Source organism: Pollachius pollachius (genome assembly GCF_949987615.1).
Source record: "Pollachius pollachius genome assembly, chromosome: 7".
In the NCBI taxonomy this organism is placed as follows: domain Eukaryota; kingdom Metazoa; phylum Chordata; class Actinopteri; order Gadiformes; family Gadidae; genus Pollachius; species Pollachius pollachius.
Window position 1 is genome coordinate 8,565,848 of NC_136940.1, and position 19,289 is coordinate 8,585,136.

The window sequence follows — 19,289 nt, forward strand, 5'->3', positions numbered from 1 at the left end:
AGAGGAGAGTGCCAGGGGAGGTGCAGTAGATACTGGATTCTATCCATGGCAGGTAGAATATGATAAAACAGCCAACAGCTGTTTGGGGAGGGGGGTGCAAACATACAATAAAGGCGGAAAAAAAGTGTGTTAAAGTGAAACCAAAACAATGGAAACAAGAAATAAGAAAAGGGCCACAGTGGAGGTAAAGTCAACACGGCAGCGGTCCCTCGTTTGTCTTTCTCACAGTTTTGTAAGCGGGGGTCCCTCGCCCGGGGAAAGGAAAGGGGCATGTGAGATGCTGGCGATACACCCCCTGTGAGCAATGGGCCTGTCTCGCTCCTGAAGCGCGGTTCCTCTTTGTTCTGTGATGTATCGATCCGCGCGGGCCCCCTTTAGGTCCTCAGACGCACCATGGATTTTGCCTTCGTGTTCGCCGGCGCGACGCGGCGAACGGTAAAAAGGAGCGCTCGTTCTACCGCCGCGCTTTGGAAGGAGGTGTCTCTCTCTCTCTCTCTCTCTCTCTCTCTCGCGCTTCTCGATTTTCCACTTATCCGTAATGACTGGGTGAGGAATTATCGTCATCCGGGGACGAGTCACATTCTGGTTGTGTGGTCGCTTGTTGAAGCCACATCTTAGGGTTCCTTAGAAGAACCCCTTTAAGAACAGACTAAAGGATGACTTCATTCATACCTCTCTCTCTCACTCTCTCTCTCTCTCTCCCTCTCTCTCTCACTCTCTCTCTCTCTCGTGCTCTCTCTCGCTCCTGTGTGTCAGGAATGTATCTTACTCCAATATGAAACTGCCCCGGGGGATTGATCGCAGTGGTCTTGCTATCTCGTGTATCACAGTTCTCATGTCACACCATACATCCTCACTTCAAACCAGGTCTCTACAGGCAGGCCCACCTGCCTGTAGAGACCTGGGAACACTTATGGGGCCACATGAATTCTCACTTGTTATCTTTATTGTAATGCAATTGTATGATGGCCACCGAAAATAAACGCTAAATTATGGAAATGTTGGGGTGTAGTACCTGTTTTTAATTCTGATTGGCTCGTTGTAAAATGCTCTTTAAACACACACACCTATGAAAACCGCATTTTCAGTATTAACGGGCTGCCTGGAGGAACTATATTTCTTTGCAAAAGGATGTTTATATATTTTCGTAATTCATTTTCGCTAATTACTATATTAACCGTTTTATACACCCGTATTCAAGTCATGCCTTACAACGGCCCTTAACTGCTTTGAAATCATTGCTTAAGTACACCCCAATACCCCATTGCATTGTTCAAACTAAGAACCTGCCATGTAACCCATATGCTGCTACACCTTTCTCCTGCAGTCATAGTCATTCCACCTGCATAAGGGTTCGGACCGGCAACCCCAGGAATGGAAGTCATGAAGGAAATTGATCAGCATTATGATGATTGCATTCTTAAAGGTGAAGGAGTAGGGTTTACTGCAGCACCTTATACCCGAATATACTCCCAGTTACTCCAAGAAGCTGACACTAGAATAATAATCTGTTTCTAATCGAAATAATCTTTCTAGTGTAAATACTGAAGTGTAGGAATCAGCTACTAGGGCAGACATTTGTCTCTGATGTAGAAACATATTCTTGAATATAATTCATAGTGTAGACAGTCAATCTCTAGGGAAAACACTTTTTCTAATGTCAGATCTATGTCTAGCATAGAATATTTTTCTAGTGTAAGCTGTGATCCGGTGTCAGTCCTGTCTCTAGCCTAAACATGGAACGCATTCTGCACCTCCGGTGTGGAGTCAGTACCTCCTGTGTAGAGAGTGGACGTGTGCATGGTGAATTCCCTCCCCTGAGCAGCGCCTCTCTAGAGGACAGTGTCTGGGGTCACCTGACCCTCATGAGGATGGGGCGGGGGGGGGGGGGCGGGATTCCGTTGTCTGAGGGACGTTTTAAATTGATTACACCGAAGCACATGATATAATGGCCTTCTGCGAGCTAAGCCTGTATCGACACTGTAAGCCCAGAGCTGGAAGATCACACTGCTACAAAATACTGTAGCTTAGGCAATCACAATTATACATGCATACAATGATACAATGATACAAACACATAATATAGCATAGGCAACCTTGGTCTATTCGAGTGAGACTTTCAGTCTGTCGGCCTGCCTGTCTAACTGTCTTTCTGTCTTCCAGTCCGTCCACCAGCATGCCTTTCTGTGTCTGTCTATCTGTCTGCTCATCTTTCCGTCTGTCAGTCCACCTGTCCATATTTCTGGAAGTCTACCTGCCCCTCTGTCTGTCAGTTTGTTTACAATCTAAGTAGAACAGGGATCCTCTGTGGAACTGCAGAGGTTTCCACGGTAGACTTGGTGGAGGCTGAGACATTTTCTGTAGCTAAGAGTCCTATGCACCAATCCCGGAGTCCTGAATACCTACAGATACTTTTGTACACCAACCGTTCTCATGTGCGATAAACTAAGCAGGCTCTAGGGGCCTTATTCACCTAGCAGCCATCTTGTTTTCCAAATGTTAGCGTTTAGAACCAAGAAGGAACCAAGATAGCATCTTGGTGAATAAGGCCCAGTAAACCCCTCTTGATGGCACTTCCTGTTCCGCCTGCAATTAGCGGCCAATCAAGCAACAGTCCGCAAGCTAGTGGTTGACAATTACTGCTATTCCTGCGACTCGCTTGCCTATTCATTCAGCCGGAAAGTAGCGGAGCACACACACTTAGCATTTGTAGCGCGCAAACATGGATGGGCAGATGTTGGGTATATAGTCGTATGGAAGACAGTGAAACAGAGAACCCCTCCCCCTCAGGTATCCACATTATTCCACAACAGAGCAGATGGCGGGGAAACTTACCGCACACTATTATACATCATACATATTCTGTTCTCCATTTACATAGCGAGCGCTACACGGAGCTCCTACGGGGGGAAGAGAGAGAGAGAGAGAGAGAGAGAGAGAGAGAGAGAGAGAGAAGAGAGAGAGAGAGAGAGAGAGAGAGAGAGAGAGAGAGAGAGAGAAGGAGAGAGAGAGAGCATGGTAGCTCAGAAGATAGCGCTGCTGAAGCTTCACCTGGGAACCATGGGGAACAGTCTCAGATGTCAGTGTCACTCCACCTCAAACTCAAATATGCTAATAGCCGCGCGGAGCTATTCCGCTGAGAGCCGTCCTGGTGTGCATTTTGGATTCCGAGGAATGGGAAAGGGAAGAATTTTGGTGATTTGTAGTACGTAGTTTTGTTGTCTTTCAGGAATAACTACATTATTATTTATGAGATGGCGGGAGATACTAATTATGACTGTTGTGTTGTTTTTCATTACGTGTGTTGGTCTTTAACAATTCAACTAGATGTTGTTGAAAATTGAGAGTGAGTAAATATGTAAATGATGATTCCGCGTGTGTAATGTAGGCCCTAACTATAGGCCCCATTATATTTGATGAAATACATTATTTCAAACTGCCTAAATTGGAGTTTAATTCGAATTGAAGAGATTTTGAAGTAACATTTATATTGTGGCAATGATAATCACCATGAACAAATGGCTGCTTTTAAAAAAATAGTGTTTTTCTTTCTCATAAAGTATCTTCCTAAAATGGGAAAGGATGTCGATTTTCATATTTTAGTTTCAAAACAAACTCTCAATCTTTTCACTCAAAATGAATCACAACATCTACTGTTTACAATGAGGTGTAACATCTGTTCATCCTCACCTTCATATGTTCTAAACCCGTTATTATATCACGGCTGTTTGCGGGCACAGTAGGCTAAGGCAGATAAACGATTTACGTACATTCCTGATTATGGCTACCACGCGTATACCGGCGTCCTGTCGATAACCCTTGCATATCCAGAGAGCCCCCACCCCCTCCTAGTTTCCGCGCGGTGGCCCTCAACGGCAGGAGGAAGGAGCGGCAGAGAGGCGGCAGCCAGTCGCCCTGCGCCTGAAGGGCTCTTTTCAGCCTGGCCACACACACACTGCGCCCCTGCCGCTTGGCTGCGCGACACGGGTCACCGCCTTCCATTAGGAGCCCCCCCCCCCCCCCCCCCCCCCCCGCTCCCTCCCTTGCCAAAGCCAGCCATGCAAAGCCCCTTCAACATACCTGGGGAGAGAAACGGAGTAGGCCTACATGCGTCTACACACGTGCGCATCCCGAAGAGGGGCAGAAGACATTGCGCGTCGAATGCGTAATTGGCAATCTCGCGCAAAATAGTCAATTTCAAGTCACCTTGAAAATTAAATTATGACCTATTACATTTTTAATTAGGCCTATCATATTAATTAAATGAATATTAATCCCAGTGGTGCAAAGGAAAAAAAATCCTGGCATCAATCTCGAGACGCATTTGCGAACTAATAATTTCCAAAGATGGGAGGGGAGCAATCAATATTTCTGATTGGTGGGGCTCGGATTAGTCTATTTCTTGGCAATAGCGGACGAAATGAAATGGTCTTCGCGAGATCCGGGGGAGATCGTCCCCGGGTCAGAGGGGAGGACTGAAGCAGAACTCCCGTGTCACGCGCGGTTATTTATTCGGACCGGAGGATCAATCCATCACGGCGGCGCGTCTCGGTGCCCCGCATTAAAGCTCCCCTACCGCAACATCCCCACCTTTCCAATCCGATGATGATGTGGTTTCACGAGACTAACCTCAAGGTGGGGCTAAATGCTCTATATTCCCAATCATGTCGCGAGGAGGAGGAGAGGAGGAGGAGGAGGAGGAGGTGGAGTCAACGCGCGCGCGCTGATAATACGAGATGCTCTCCAGAAGCCACTACTGTACATGACAAAAGCGGGAGGATGTCCAATTAACTGACACTTCCAATTCTCCCTCAAAACTTGTCGTCACGTCGCGCGCGCCGTGTCAACAGATATAAAAGGCTTCGGTTCCTCTGAGGTTCTCCCGCGGACCGACCACCGCGTGACACCGGAACGGCGCACCGACACCGACACCCCGGCAACGCAGCGGCGTAGACCCACTCAAGGCAGCACTTCAGATCACATTTCACATTCAGCTAAGACCAGCTGGGAGAGAGAGAGAGAGAGAGAGAGAGAGAGAGAGAGAGAGAGAGAGAGAGAGAGAGAGAGAGAGAGGGAGAGAGGGGGGGGGGCGATAGAGAGAGATATAGAAAGAGAGGGAGAGAGAGAGAGTGAGAGAGAGAGAGAGATAGAGCGCGAGAGAGAGAGTGAGAGAGAGAGAGAGAGAGAGAGAGAGAGAGAGAGAGAGAGAGAGAGAGAGAGGGAGAGAAACAGAGTGAGAGAGAGGGAGAGAGAGAGGGAGGGTGAAAGGGCAGACTGTAGTTTCTTCCTCTGATCCTGGCCGAGCAGAGAGTGGAAGTGAGCAGCAGTGGGAGTAGTCGGGTTGCAGCGCAAGACCGCTCCGCGTCGGAATTTTTTTCGAGAAAAAAAAAAAGGATTGCAACCAAAAAACCACACAGCCGCGCGCTAAAAGGCAAGGGAGAGAAGCGGAGAGGAAGAAGAGGAGAGCGATGGACGAGCAGCCGCGGTTGATGCATTCCCACGCCGGGATAGGGATGGCAGGGCACCCCGGCCTGCCGCAGCATTTGCAGGAGGGCAACGGAGGAGCGGACGGCGACGGGAGGAAACAAGACATTGGGGACATTTTACAGCAAATCATGACCATCACAGACCAGAGTCTGGACGAGGCGCAAGCCAGGTACACCGGCGAGAGAGGCGCGCGCGTCTTGTTGTGCTCCTTTATGCGTGACTCCTAACGCAATGTTGATCATAACGATACTAATGATACTTAGAATACTAAAACTACAATAATATAAATATGAAGAATATTAATTATTATAATAATACCTCAAATAGTAGAGCTACAAAATATAATAAATACAACAAAAAAAATAGAAAAAATATAAACAGTTAACATTGGTCATATTTTAAAAAGTAGGTGCTGACATTAAACATTCAGATTGACCAAATGTACTTGTCGTTTAAAAATGTAAAACTGGTTATTAAAGGTTGTAAGACAGCACTAAGTTATTCATATTTGACTTACTTACACCTTTGGATAATGAGACAACAAGGATTCATAAAACGATCCCCTTAATATTTAAAATATCTTTCTTCTAAATATCCTACTCTGAATGGTCTGCCATAGAAGATAGACCAGGCTCTCCGATTGTGTCTGTATTATATTTAATATATGATATATTAAAATAGATGAAATGTGGATTGTGTGCAATAAGAGCCCAGAACATCACCCGCTGCTCCCAGTAATATGAAGCGTCGGACGTGCTCTGTATATTATTATCTAATGTATTTCATATTTTATATTAAGCCTCGATACCGTGGAGGGAAAAACAACAGCAATGCAACTTTCTAGAGCTAAGGCTTCTCCTAATAAAACATATTTTCAATTAAGCCACGCAATATTTCATCTGTCAGCCTTTTTAAAAAGCTAAATACTTTTTTTTATAGCCACCGTATACAATATGATAAACATTGCAGAGGCAAAAGCCACAATAACGAACATGTCATTTTATATGTTATGTGACATTAATTGTTTACATTAGTGGTATTAAGTTTCAATCAAATGTCTCAGGTAAGGTTCTTAATTAAAGATATAGAAAGGAATATTGTTTCCATATTTAAATATATAACTTTTTCTGAAAGATCTTGCAACATTTCTCTTTACCTTTATTTCCTTCATTAGCTTTATTAACACTGGTTAAGCTAGATAATTTTCACAATATTTCACAAAATAGTATTTTTTAACCTATATCAGAGAACTTCAATATCAATAATTCAGCTTTGTCTTCATTATTCAGAATATTCATTAGATCCTCATCTTCATCGTATACACATGTATGGACCATGTTTATTAAGGGGGCTTTTATTTTGCAGGAAACACGCTCTGAATTGTCACAGAATGAAGCCAGCACTTTTCAATGTCTTGTGTGAAATCAAAGAAAAGACAGGTAAGCACATTTTACTTTTTGCTCAACTTCTTTTCTATGTGGCTCATTCGTCTACCTTGTGAAAGACTTGCAATGCTCAACTCTCTACCTCAACTGGGATTTGATCCCATCAACAACAGAAGATCACTCTCAATTCCTTAATAGGAAATGAAAAATCCATCCAAAAATATTTTGCCCATTTAAAACACTTTGAGTAAATATCTGATATCATGCTGTACATAAGTTTACACATGAATAACTAAAACAGTTACTTTTCAGTTCTGTTCGCTACAATTGTGTTTCTCACCAACCTAACCCAATTAGACAAATCTCTCCAGACAAGCGATTTCCTTTCATTGTAAGCCATGTTTGTTTGAAGTTCTCCACAATAGACACGCTTAGACAATTAGCACAGTTCATACCGTCTGTGTCAACTACAGGATTCAATTTTTTTTTTGGGATGGAAAGAGAGAGAGAGGAGAGAACAAGGCAGAGAGAAAGAGAGAGAGAGAAAGAGAGAGAGAGAGAGAGAGAGAGAGAGAGAGAGAGAGAATAGGCAACATTTTGCCACATGCATGGTGAGTCCCATGCACGTGTTTCCCCCTGTGAGATGACTGTCACGGCTAGTGAATACATCTCATTCTCTTCTCCGCTCTGTCTCTCTATTAAACTAGTAGTGGGAGAGAGAGAGAGAGACAGAGAGAGGGATAGAGAGAAAGAGAGAGAGAGAGAGAAGGTAAGGTAGAGAAAGAGAGACCGAGACAGAGAGGGAGAGAGAGAGACAGAGAAAGAGAGAGGGAGAGACGTACAGAGAAGGAAAGAGAGAGAGAGAGACAGAGAGTGTGATTCAGAGAGAGTAAGAGACCAAGAAAGAGAGAGAGGTGAGGTAGAGAAAGAGAGGCCAAGACAGAGAGGGAGAGAGAGAGACAGAGAGAGAGAGAAAGAGAGGGAGAGACGTACAGAGATGGAAAAAGAGAGACAGAGACAAAGAGAGACAGAGAGAGTGTGATTATAGAGAGTAAGAGTCCAAGACAGATAGAGAGAGAGAGAGAGAGAGAGAGAGTGAGTGAGAGAGAGAGAGAGAGAGAGAGAGAGAGAGGTGCAGGTAGAGAGAGAGAGATGGAGAGAGAAAGAGAGAGAGAGACCAGAATAATTGCAATAAGAAAAATGACACGACATTGGTGGTGAGAGTCATGTCTGCACATCGTTTGTCCTCGGGACGTCTTCCAAATGGCCCGACAGAAATCACTGCTCTCTGCGTGGACAGAGTGCATCAGGGTCTAGTGTAGACTTTTTAAGGGTCTAGTGTAGACTTTATAAGGGTCTAGTGTAGACTGGAGCAGGATCTGGAGGTAGAACACATAATGGTCTAGTGTAGACTTTATAAGGGTTAAGTGTAGACTTTATAAGGGTCTAGCGTAGACTGGAGCAGGATCTGGAGGTAGAACACATAATGGTCTAGTGTAGACCAGAGTGCAATGTAAACTGCATCAAGATCTAGTGTAGACCACATCAGGATCAGGGTCTAGTTTAGACCATATTGAGGTCTGGCATGGACCACATCAAGTCAGTGTAGACTGGAGCAGGATGTGATTTAGACCAGATCAGATCTAGTGTAGACCGGATCAAGGTCTGGTGTAGAGAGTTATACACTAGTCTAGTAGGCCACATCAGTGTAAACTGGATCCCCAATGTCCACAATGTACCTTTAGACAGTTTGGAGCGAGAGGCATAACCTGTTCCTGCCCCTTAATGGCATTCATCAAAAATAAGTCACTAAAAATAAAATATTGTTGAGTCTGTTTGGAAAGAGATATGGTTGTTGCTGATAGTCAAGCAGACACCCTCTCTCTTTTGGGTGCCGAGCCCAATGCTTCAGTTTATTCAGCCAGTGCTACCGGGAGCAGTGCCCGTGATGGCTGGTTCAACCACCCCTCCATTGCTCTCTTTGTCTCTCCAGTATATTTATCTCCTTTCTCTCTCTCTATCACTTTCCCTCTCCTACTGTCCTTTTCTCTGTCTCCCTCTTACATTTCCCCCCTCATTATCTCCATCTCTTTATATATATGTGTGTATATCTCTATCTATATCTTTTTATATTTATATATTTCTCATCTCACTCTCTCTTTCTCACTCGGTCACTCTCTCTCCTTCTCTCACACACTCTTTCTCTTTCTTTGTCTCTCTCTCTCTCTCTCGCGCTCTCTCTGTCTGTTGTCTCGGTTCGTCGGCGGGGGAGTGGACACAGTTATGCCGAGTGTTTAACTCCCTGGAGTTTCCACCCCCCTCCAGAGTTCATGTAAAGTTCGCTCCGTGTTCCTCCAGTACAAAGTGACCTCTTCCTGGCTGCTCCATAAATCCAGGCTGAGGCTTACCTCTGGCTCACCGTAGAGGCCGGGTCCTGTCCTCTGCTAACGTGCTTTATGTGCTCCAGGCGTCTAATCGCTGCCCGCATGGAAACTTAACGCTCATGTCTCCAATGTTACTGTAGTTTATGCTATACTTCATTAATATATATATATATGTGTACATATGTAACATATGTGCTCCAGGCGTCTAATCGCTGCCCACATGGAAACTTAACGCTCACGTCTCCAATGTAACTGTAGTTTATGCTATTCTTCATTAATATATATATATATGTGTACATATGTAACATATGTGCTCCAGGCGTCTAATCGCTGCCCGCATGGAAACTTAATACTCACGTCTCCAATGTTACTGTAGTTTATGCTATACTTCATTAATATATATATATATGTGTACATATGTAACTTTTTTTTTTTTTTTAAGGCAGGCCTAAATGGGGCTCTTGTGTCTAATCATTTAGTCTATTCCGTAAAGTCTGCTTGGAGAAAATAAAAACTATACTGAACCCTGCCTTATGTTAAATACAATAAGAAGGACAAGTATGCGAGAGTGTTTGTGTTTGACTTTGGTAAAGTTAAACCGTAAGTTTATCTTGGCTAGCTGTTGTTGCTCTTTGAGTCATCAATGACTTACATGTCAGTTAAAATCTAGCAGGTTAACGTTTCAGCGTTTGAGATTTTAGTGTGGAACTTTTCTCGGTGAAATTATCGGCCAGTTTCATAGACAGTGCCTTAGTGTTCCTGGCTCACTAGCGTTAAGCGCAGGGATTTGGTTACGTTTTTTTTCTTATTATTCAAGTTCTCTTCATTGTGAAACTTAGCCAATTGTATTCTTACTCCCTTATATTGGGAGTCCATACAGTTTTCCATTCACTTTGGTAATATTTTAACTAATATTATGAACTGATTTTAGTTCAAACCCTATTTTTTCCATTATTTTTTCCCTGACAAGTTCATGAAATTGTCAAAGCAAATTCGTAATAGATATATCCCAGCATCCAAAGGTAAAATCATAGTCTGTACTAGGCCTACGACTAATGAATGTTTTATCTCCTTGATTTCATTACCCTGTTCTTCTGAAAACATGAGAAAACAATTCCCCTACACTAAACTTCTAGCACTATTACAAAACATAAAAACGACTTCTCCTCATTTGAAGCCCCATCATTTCCCATCCTCCTGGTATAAATACACAGCTGTTCTTCCGCTCGCTTTCTCTCCCTTCTGACTAACTATATTTATACTTCCTGTTTATACTTCTTCTCATGTCACCTGAGATACCTGCGTACCTCCGAGATGCTAGCTCCAGCTAACAAGCTCTGCTTCACACACCTTCACCCCCCTCCCCCCACCAACTGTCAAGTCTACCCTGTTGCATCTTTTAAACGGCAAACTGTGCAAAACACACACACACACACACACACACACACACACACACACACACACACACACACACACACACACACACACACACACACACACACACACACACATGAAAACCCTCAAGTCTCTTTCTTCTGTAATGACTGTGCTCCTGCTTTGTGTTTTGTTGCGTTCTCCTGGAGGAACCGTATACCTGGCACTCCCCGACCCTGTGCCGCTGGATTGTGGGACAGAATAGCTCGGCTCGTGCCTGAACTCTTGACCTGTTACTGGGTGTTTGTTCTGCCGGAGATGGCCCGCAGAAATATTATTCCGTATAAACAAACACAATGGTGTTCTGGTGCCGGGCAGGAAGGGAGAAGGAAGGAACACTTTATTTTGAAACGCAGACGTGTTTTCTTCTTCTGTTTTTTTCCCTTGACAGACACTGGTTTCTTTCTGGTCGTCTTCTATTCACACATTATTAGTAAATACACATATGCTATTATTGTATTTTTCTCCTTGCAAGTTCCTGCATGTGTTTGTGTATTCATTAGTGTATTTAGTTTATATTAATCTATCTATCTATCTATCTATCCATCTATCTATCTATCTATCTATCTATCTATCTATCTATCTATCTATCTATCTATCTATCTATCTATCTATCTATCTATCTATCTATCTATCTATCCATCCATCCATCCATCCATCCATCCATCCATCCATCCATCCATCCATCCATCCATCCATCCATCCATCCATCCATCCATCCATCCATCCATCCATCCATCTATCTATCTATCTATCTATCTATCTATCTATCTATCTATCTATCTATCTATCTATCTTTCTGTCTGTCTGTCTGTCCATCTCTCTATCCATCAATACTTTAGGAGCGCATAAAGAGGCAATAAAGTACATTTTTAAATGGTGAAAAATCCTCTTGCCTTTCCCTCCAAATGTCAGACGTCCATGTCGACATAGGTCAGAGATGTCAGGGGCGATATTATTCATTACAATTCCCTCAAAGAATGCGATTATTTTCTCTTCCACGCGTTCATCAGTGTGTTTATGATTTATGAAAAAGGCCTCCTTAGAAAAGCAAATGTCTGACAAACTGATTTTGGAAAGCGAAGCCTCGGCGACCTCTGTAAACACGTCAGCGGTGTGATAAATCTGAGGGCCGGTGTTAAACAAAACCAGCGGCCGGGGCGCGCGCCTCTCTCTCGCCGTGCTGAGCCGACGCGCTGTTTAATATTTTCCCTCCCGCCTCGACCTCAACAAAAGGACCAGCGTTCTCGCGCCGCTGTTTGAACAGTGTTGGGTTTCGCGCCCAGGGGAGCCTCCGTGCTCTAACAAACGACGTGGCGAGTGATGTAATGTTATTCTGCGGAGGGTGAAAATAGGGTGCCTTGCAGAGGGCAACCCAAGTAATCTTTGACAGCAACCAAATGAGCCAGATATGTGGTTATGGAGGGAGCAAGGGGGCAAGGGAACAAGGAGTATGAGGTGGAGTGGAGTGAGTAGGTCACAGAGAGCAGCATATACAGATTAGAGAGTAGGAGTAGGAGAAGGCCGAGGGGAGTAGGGAGCAGTAGAGTAGAAAATAGGTTGTAGGGAGGTAGGGAGTAGGGAGGGAAGATTCAGAAGGTAGGTGTAGAGAGTAAGAGCAAGTAAGGCCCAGGCTTAAGGGAGAGGGACATAGAGAGTAGGCCATGGGGATTGGGGATTAGGACATAAGCAGCAGGAAGCAGGGAATAGAGTGTGTGGAAGGAAAACAACTGCGATGGTCACATGTCAGTGGGCGGAGGCGTGTTTAGCATTGCCGTAGATGTCTTGTAATCAGTTGACGTCAACCTCCAGCTAATCACGGGGAAAGAACACATCATGTGTTCTGATGACATAGACTCACTGGGTGTATTTTCTCTGTATTCAATTCTATGTTTTGCATATATCGTTTTGATGGGCTGAATTATGTAACTATTGTTGAGGTGTGTATTTTAAGTACAGAGGCACTGTGTATTTGTACCTGCAAAGGACACAGCCGGCTTCAGTAGGTTGGGACTTACCGAGTAATATAATATAATCATATTAAAAAAAACGAAGAGATTTTTAAATGCAGACAGAGGGATTTGTTGGAGTAAGTTATGATATAGAAGTAGACTTTCATCTGTCTGTGCAAAAAGAGCTAATCTGTCTGTGTGCGTCGAGTTGATTCTTCTAGGTGTGTGTGCGTGCTCACACAGAGTGTGAGAGTGTGTTTGTGTAGCAGTTGGTGTGTTCACACACATATGTCTGAGAGTGCTTGCGTGTGTGTGTGTGTGCGTCTGGTTCTGCGTGCGGATACACATATATATATATATGACTGTGTGTATCTGAGTGTGTGCGTATGTTTGCACACACACAGCCAGAGCTCTTGTCTCCTCTCTGCTGCGTCCTGGCTGCTGGATCAGCAGCCTTTAGCGTGGAGGAGCGTCGTGGTAGCCTAGCGAGCCCCGCTGGCCGTCACAGCTGGTTCCCAAAGTCCTCCACTCCCCTCCACCCTCTGCCTTTAATCACCCGCCCTGGGAAGCCCCGCTTCCAGACTCCCCTTCCTGGTTTGGGAGGACATAGGACTATAGGAACAGAGGAATTCAAGAATCAAACTGTTGAATAAACTCCTGTGTTTTTATGTTGAATCTGGTTCGTCGTACCAGGATGGGTAAAAAAACAATGACTTATGGTGCATTCTGCGCTAATGCTATTATAAGTATTGAAAACTGTGGCTACGCTAGGCGCTCACGCTAATTGTCAGGCGCCTAATTGATACATGTTAATCATATTAAGGGGCTTAATTAGAAGAATCTTAGTATGCCGTGATTTGGTAATTAACAATGACATCACATTTACAAGGAAAGAGATCTATTTCTGTATCCACGTTGGCTTCATCTTATTATGAAAATTAAAGTCCCGTTGTTCACGTGTTCATTGACATTAATTATTTCTCCATCTATTTACGTCATTTTTTTTGGCAGTTATCATTTCTCTAATTCTTATGTGTCGAAGCTAAGTTTGCATCAAATATTATAAAGTGTAGAACATTAGCTAACACTGAACCGTTTTATTTTGAAAGCTATGAGTATCTTAACAACATTTACAGCTGTGAATTTGAGCTAATATTCTACTGTAAAGTAGAATATTAGCTCACACTGAACCGCATGTGTCTTCTGTTTTGACTCTGGTATCTTGTACATCATTGGTGTGCCTTTAAAGGGTAGCCTTGCTCCCTCTGGGCTCGGTGCCGAGGCGTTTCCTTCCCCCTTGTCTCCTTAATATGTTACGAATTTAATCAAGTCCACAGATTTGTTATGCACGTTAAATTGAACACGCAATGGCACATTCAAATGTGGTTGCCATACCAACCCCCCCAGGAGTTCATTCTCCATAATGTAGTGTTTGGAATCTCATTTCCATCCCCCCCTCCCCTCCTCCTCCTTCACCCCTCTCCCCGCCCTCCCCCCCACTGGTACCACCCAGCTCACCCCTTGGCTCCTACTTTATGGAGAGAGAGAGAGAGAGATAGAGATAGAGAGAGGATGGGAGAATGGGAGAGTAAAGGGAGAGATACAGTGTGTGAAACAGAGGAAAGACTGAGAGACAAAGAGAGAGAAAGTATAGGAGAGAAAAAAAAAAAAGCAAGAGAAGAGGCGGGGAGGCAGGTAGATAGAGAGAGTGAGAAGAGATTAGGGAGGGAAAAGGTAGAGGGTGAGACAAGGGAGAAGGAGGGAAGAAAGAGTGAGGTAGAGAAATGGGGTCGAAAACAGAAGAGAGAAATATCGAGCGAAACAGGAAAGCGACAGAGCATGAGAGGAGAGCGTTAGAAAGAAAAAAGGGGATGAAAGAGAGAGAATAAAGCAGAAAGACACCTCTCTCCACATAGTGGAAATGACACAAATTAATATACACGACTTAAAGCAGACCAAGATTAATGTCTCTCCCTCGCTAGGGCTTAGTCCTACTGTCAGTTGCCTGGCGCTCGTTGGACAAAATCAACACTAATCAACATTTATTCCACTTCTGCCCAGGGCACTTTGGAGTCTAGCGGGACCAGAACCCATAGCCCCCTTCCCCCACCCCCCCTCCCCACACACACATACAAGCCGCCGCCAGCGATCCTCGGCTGCCTTCGTCTCGCTACGCTTTTCACCTCCCATCCAGGGACTCCATACATCACGCTACTCACCACCTCCTCCGCCCCCTCCTCTTCCTCACCCACCTACTCTTGCTCACCCACCTCTCCATTCTCCTTCTCAACCGCCATCTCCTCCTCTTCAGTGGTCGGCACCTCCTCCCGCAATCCCCTCCTCTTCCTCACTACCTCCTCATTCTCCTCCTCAACCACCTGCTCCCCCTCAACCACCTTATCCTCTTCATTCACCTCCTCCCCCTCACCTCCTCCTCACCCTCACCTCCTCCTCCCCTTTCTCCTCAACCCTTGACTTCTGTTCCTGACTGACTCCTTAGCCCACCTTCTCTTCCTCAACTCCTCCTCCTCAACCCTGCGTGACCCAAACCCTACTCTACCCCTGCTCACCCCACCATATCCTCCTTCACACTTTCAGACCTCATAAGCAGAATAGATCTTTTTCATGTGCAGCTTCTGTTTAACACAGAGAAAGCCACATTACAGTGTATTTATGGCATTATGTGTGTGTGTGTATGTGCTGCATGTCTCTCCATTCATTTCAATGATGTGTAAATACACAACATGTAAATTTCTCATTTCGTAGAACGTTAAAGTGCTGCTCACTTCCTATTTTCGTCGATTTTTAGACATCTTTTCTGTTGTTCTGCCATTATGCCGAACAGAGTGTCGGCCTGAAGCCGAGCCCAACGCACCATTAGCGTTGGATTTACATGACCGTAATGATAAGCTAATATAAGCTAATATATGCAGCACTGAGGCCTGCTAATGTTGTTGTTGTTTTGATGCTACCTTTGCTAAAGCACCCCTAGAGGGATTTTAACTAAGAGAAATTAATGCCGTTAAAATTCCCCACCGAAAAAAAAAAAAGTTAGCATTACAAATATCAGGGGGACAAACAGCGACAGAACCGTGTCTTTTTTACGCACACAACCGTTGCATAAAGTTTTTACACATTGAAGCGCTTTAAAAGGATTTCTGAACCAGTTTATTCCTGATATTTGTCATCTCAAGCAGCTGATGCTGGGATTTGTCTAACTTCCTGGGTTGTGATTTTATTTTTTACCACGGATTCAGACAAGGACACCAGCAGAGATATAATAAGTAGGAAGCCATGAAACAGGATGACGGTGTCTTAATTAAACATACCATCTACAGACCTTTGAAGCAGAACTATCGGCGCTGTTATGACTGCCTGTTCAGAATAATAACCATAAAAGTTTGTACTTTAAAACCGCATTACAGATTGGACTTTATTTCTCAGACTTGATTTGTTTAATGGTCACAGATATGGTTTGAATCATGGATTTTAAGTCAAAGCCTTGATGGAAAGCATTTGCAATCTGGTCCTGGCGGATACTTTGCTCCAGCAGGAAATGGCAGTGAAACAAGTCTACATTTCTCCACCGCCTTGAAAGCCACAAAGATTCCCTAGAAATATTAAGTGTTGAGGTGCATCAGTTTGGGCCGTGAATCTGATGCCTTCAGATCTGAACCTCAGACCCTGACAGACCCAGACCGTCATTCCTTTTAAAGAATTGGCTGCAATTTTGCGATAAAGGTTTTACGGCAGTGAGTTTCCTTTGTGAGGTTTGTTAAGGTAATGCTTGAGGTAAGATTAGGGAACTCACCACGCCTTTGGCAGGATTCCTTTATGAAACCACAGGTCTAGTTATGATCTAACTTTTTAATGTCCTACATCTCGTGGCATTACATTTTTATTAAAACTCGCTATGAACAGTGCTTTGGTTGTCTTGAAGCGTTATGTAATTGTAATGAATGATGAATTAATGGTTATTATGAATGGAAATAGCCCGTAGTACTGTGAAAGCCAGAGGAGATTGGTTCCTTGTCAACCAGTGGCACAAAAAAAAACAAAGTTAAAAGAGGCAGAAAGGAGTCAAACTAGGCATGGTGTGGCTATTGTAAACAATACTCTGTCTCTGTGTGGTAACAGGACATGGCAGTGGTCACTTGCGATAATGGAACAACAGCAAGCTGCTTTGTCAGCTCTGCATCTCAGGTGCCACCGCTCCCAAAATAAACTGTCATGTACCATGTCAGGGAACCAGAGACGACGCTGAAGGAGCATCTTGCACCCCCCTCCCCTCAGTGAACAGAAACAAATGTTGGACAGAGCAATGGATTGGGGGTTAAAAGTCCTGCCCGGTACAGACCACAGCTACCTGGTGTATGTGTGTGTGTGTGTGGGTGGGTGTGTGTGTGTGGGGGGGGGGCTTAGGGTTAGGTCCCAGGTCTGATTACTCAGGTCTTGTTGCAAAACGCAGGTGCAAGAAAATGTAAAGCAAGCTGGGCATTTTTGCCACATTATTTGAACACACCTGTTTGTTTTTTATGGCATTTAAATTTAATATTTGGTTGTTAATGTGTACTGTAGACAAATCTAAATTTAAATATTTCCATTTTCGTCGACAAACACATCTGTTTCAAAGTGGCCACCGTGTGTCCCGATAGTGCTGAACTAAGATTAACGTCCAATGTTGTGTTATGTTGGGATGATTGAAGTCACAGGCTGGACAGACTTAAATGAATGGGTGTGGAAACTCTCTGGTTAAGCTCTCTGAATTTGACAGTTTCAACAGCCATTTTTTACTTGACTGTGTGATACCTATTGCTCGGGTCTAGGTTACACCTGGCCTATATTCTAGGCTAATTTCATTGTCTTTTTAGCGATTTAAAGATTTATATTTCAGTCCCTAGTAGCCCTTTGGCTAAAGGTGGCTGTTCCAGGCACTGGCATGGAAATGAAGCTACAACCTATAGAAGGAATGGGCCAGTGGCTAATCATGCAAAAGATTTGCCTGATCGTGCCAATGATTTGATTTATTGTTTAAATAAAGATGAATAAGAAGACCCAACAGCAAGCCAATTAATAGAGATTCTTTGGCCAAGCTAGTTATTTCAGTCGTAGAGATTCCAGGTTGCAAAATGTAAGAAGTTCTCTTTCGTGGCTGTTTGTGCGACAGCTATGTTGGCCAATTAGCAAAACCCAAAGGTAAGTGCACGCAATAAGTAAATTCCCCTGGATGTTTGCAGAGGCACACAATATGCCATAACTTTCAAATTTTGGTTCCTGTAAGTTTACATTCACTGTGGCTTTAATGACGGAACATTATCGAATCATGCATAAGTAATTTTCTGTGGTGTAGGGGGGAGGTGATGGGGAGGGGGGAAGGTTGGTTGGGACGTTGTGCTATAGATAAGCTAAGCTAAACACTGTGATGAATGCCTTGCGCTAGCTACCTGGCCCGAGTGTTGTGAAGAGATGGTTGTCAGTGTTTCCTCCTCGACAACGCAGATGCGATAAGGAGGTTTCAGGAGGTTTGGAGGATAGAGTAACCTTGATAAAACGCTCATCTCAGTACCGTTGATCTGTGCCATCCATCTTCATCTGATATAAAATATGCAAATGGCGGCGTAGCCGGGGAGTGGAGTACAGCGCTGCTAAATGGGCCATTTCAAATGTTCCCCCGTACCACGCTGGCTCTCAAATTCACTGTCATCTGATTGTTTGCGCGATGAAGTCTTTCTGAAATACTCTCTTCTACAGTCACAACCGGCTTTATCTCTCCTTGTTCTACATATCGCTCACCCTATCTTTCACTTTCTTACCCCCTCTAATGTGTTCTCCTTTTCCCGCCTCTTTCCCTAGTCTTCTGCCTCCATCTTCCTCCTGTACTTTACAGGTTCACACTGATAGTGTTGGAATGCTGATTTATGAAATATTAAGAACTTGTGGACAGTCTTCCAGTGTAACCTTTATTGAGAGATTATGTTTATATCTGCAGCAATTTTCGGCCTTCTTCAACAAAACAAAACAAACTAAAGAAAGTTCAAAGATAATGGTTTTGACTTGGTGTATAAAAGTATGCAATGGAGTTAACAACTTCTTACTTTTTGCAATCATCCAAAGAGCAGGCAATATAGTGAGTGATCTTTCATAATTAGCTGCCATTAACCAAATTACTTGTTAAATAAAGATAAAGATTCCATTTATATTTTCAAGACCAAGATGATCAAATACATGGTTGTAATTAGACGTTGAGCAGGGACAAAAGACAGAGTCCTCAATATAAAAAAGAGGGTTTTGATTGACGGAGGAATTGTTTTCTGATTATAGCGTTGCCGAGACGCAAGGCATTTTCAGCTTTATCCGAACACGCTCAAATTGTTGACTTCACAGGGAGAGGAGTGGGCGGAGCCAGCTGCTCTCATGCCTTTTGTTTGTTGACCCCCTGTAAAGATGAAACTGTCAATCATCTGGAGTGAGTATCAGGCCCCCAATGAGCAGCCTCCATGCTCCCACACTGACTGGGACAATGACTTCTGTCGTTGTCACACATTTCTGTTGACTTTTGTTTTATACCATACAGAGGATTTAATATTTTAATTTCGAATGCTCCCAGAAAAGGAACGCATATGATGTATAAGTATGCAGGTTTTAAT

General features: G+C 43.9%; 1 protein-coding gene across 2 annotated transcripts in view; it reads left to right on the plus strand.

Moving 5' to 3' along the window:
• Positions 1-5,465: 5,465 nt before the first annotated feature.
• Positions 5,466-19,289, plus strand: part of LOC307077690 (pre-B-cell leukemia transcription factor 1) — a 56,550-nt gene continuing 42,726 nt past the window's right edge. For both annotated transcript variants that reach the window (XM_079739137.1, XM_079739138.1), the window contains exons 1-2: positions 5,466-5,656; positions 6,853-6,926. In XM_079739137.1, the coding sequence (XP_079595263.1) occupies positions 5,469-5,656; positions 6,853-6,926 (262 nt within the window). In that variant the 5' untranslated portion in view covers positions 5,466-5,468. The remainder of the gene's footprint in view (positions 5,657-6,852; positions 6,927-19,289) is intronic.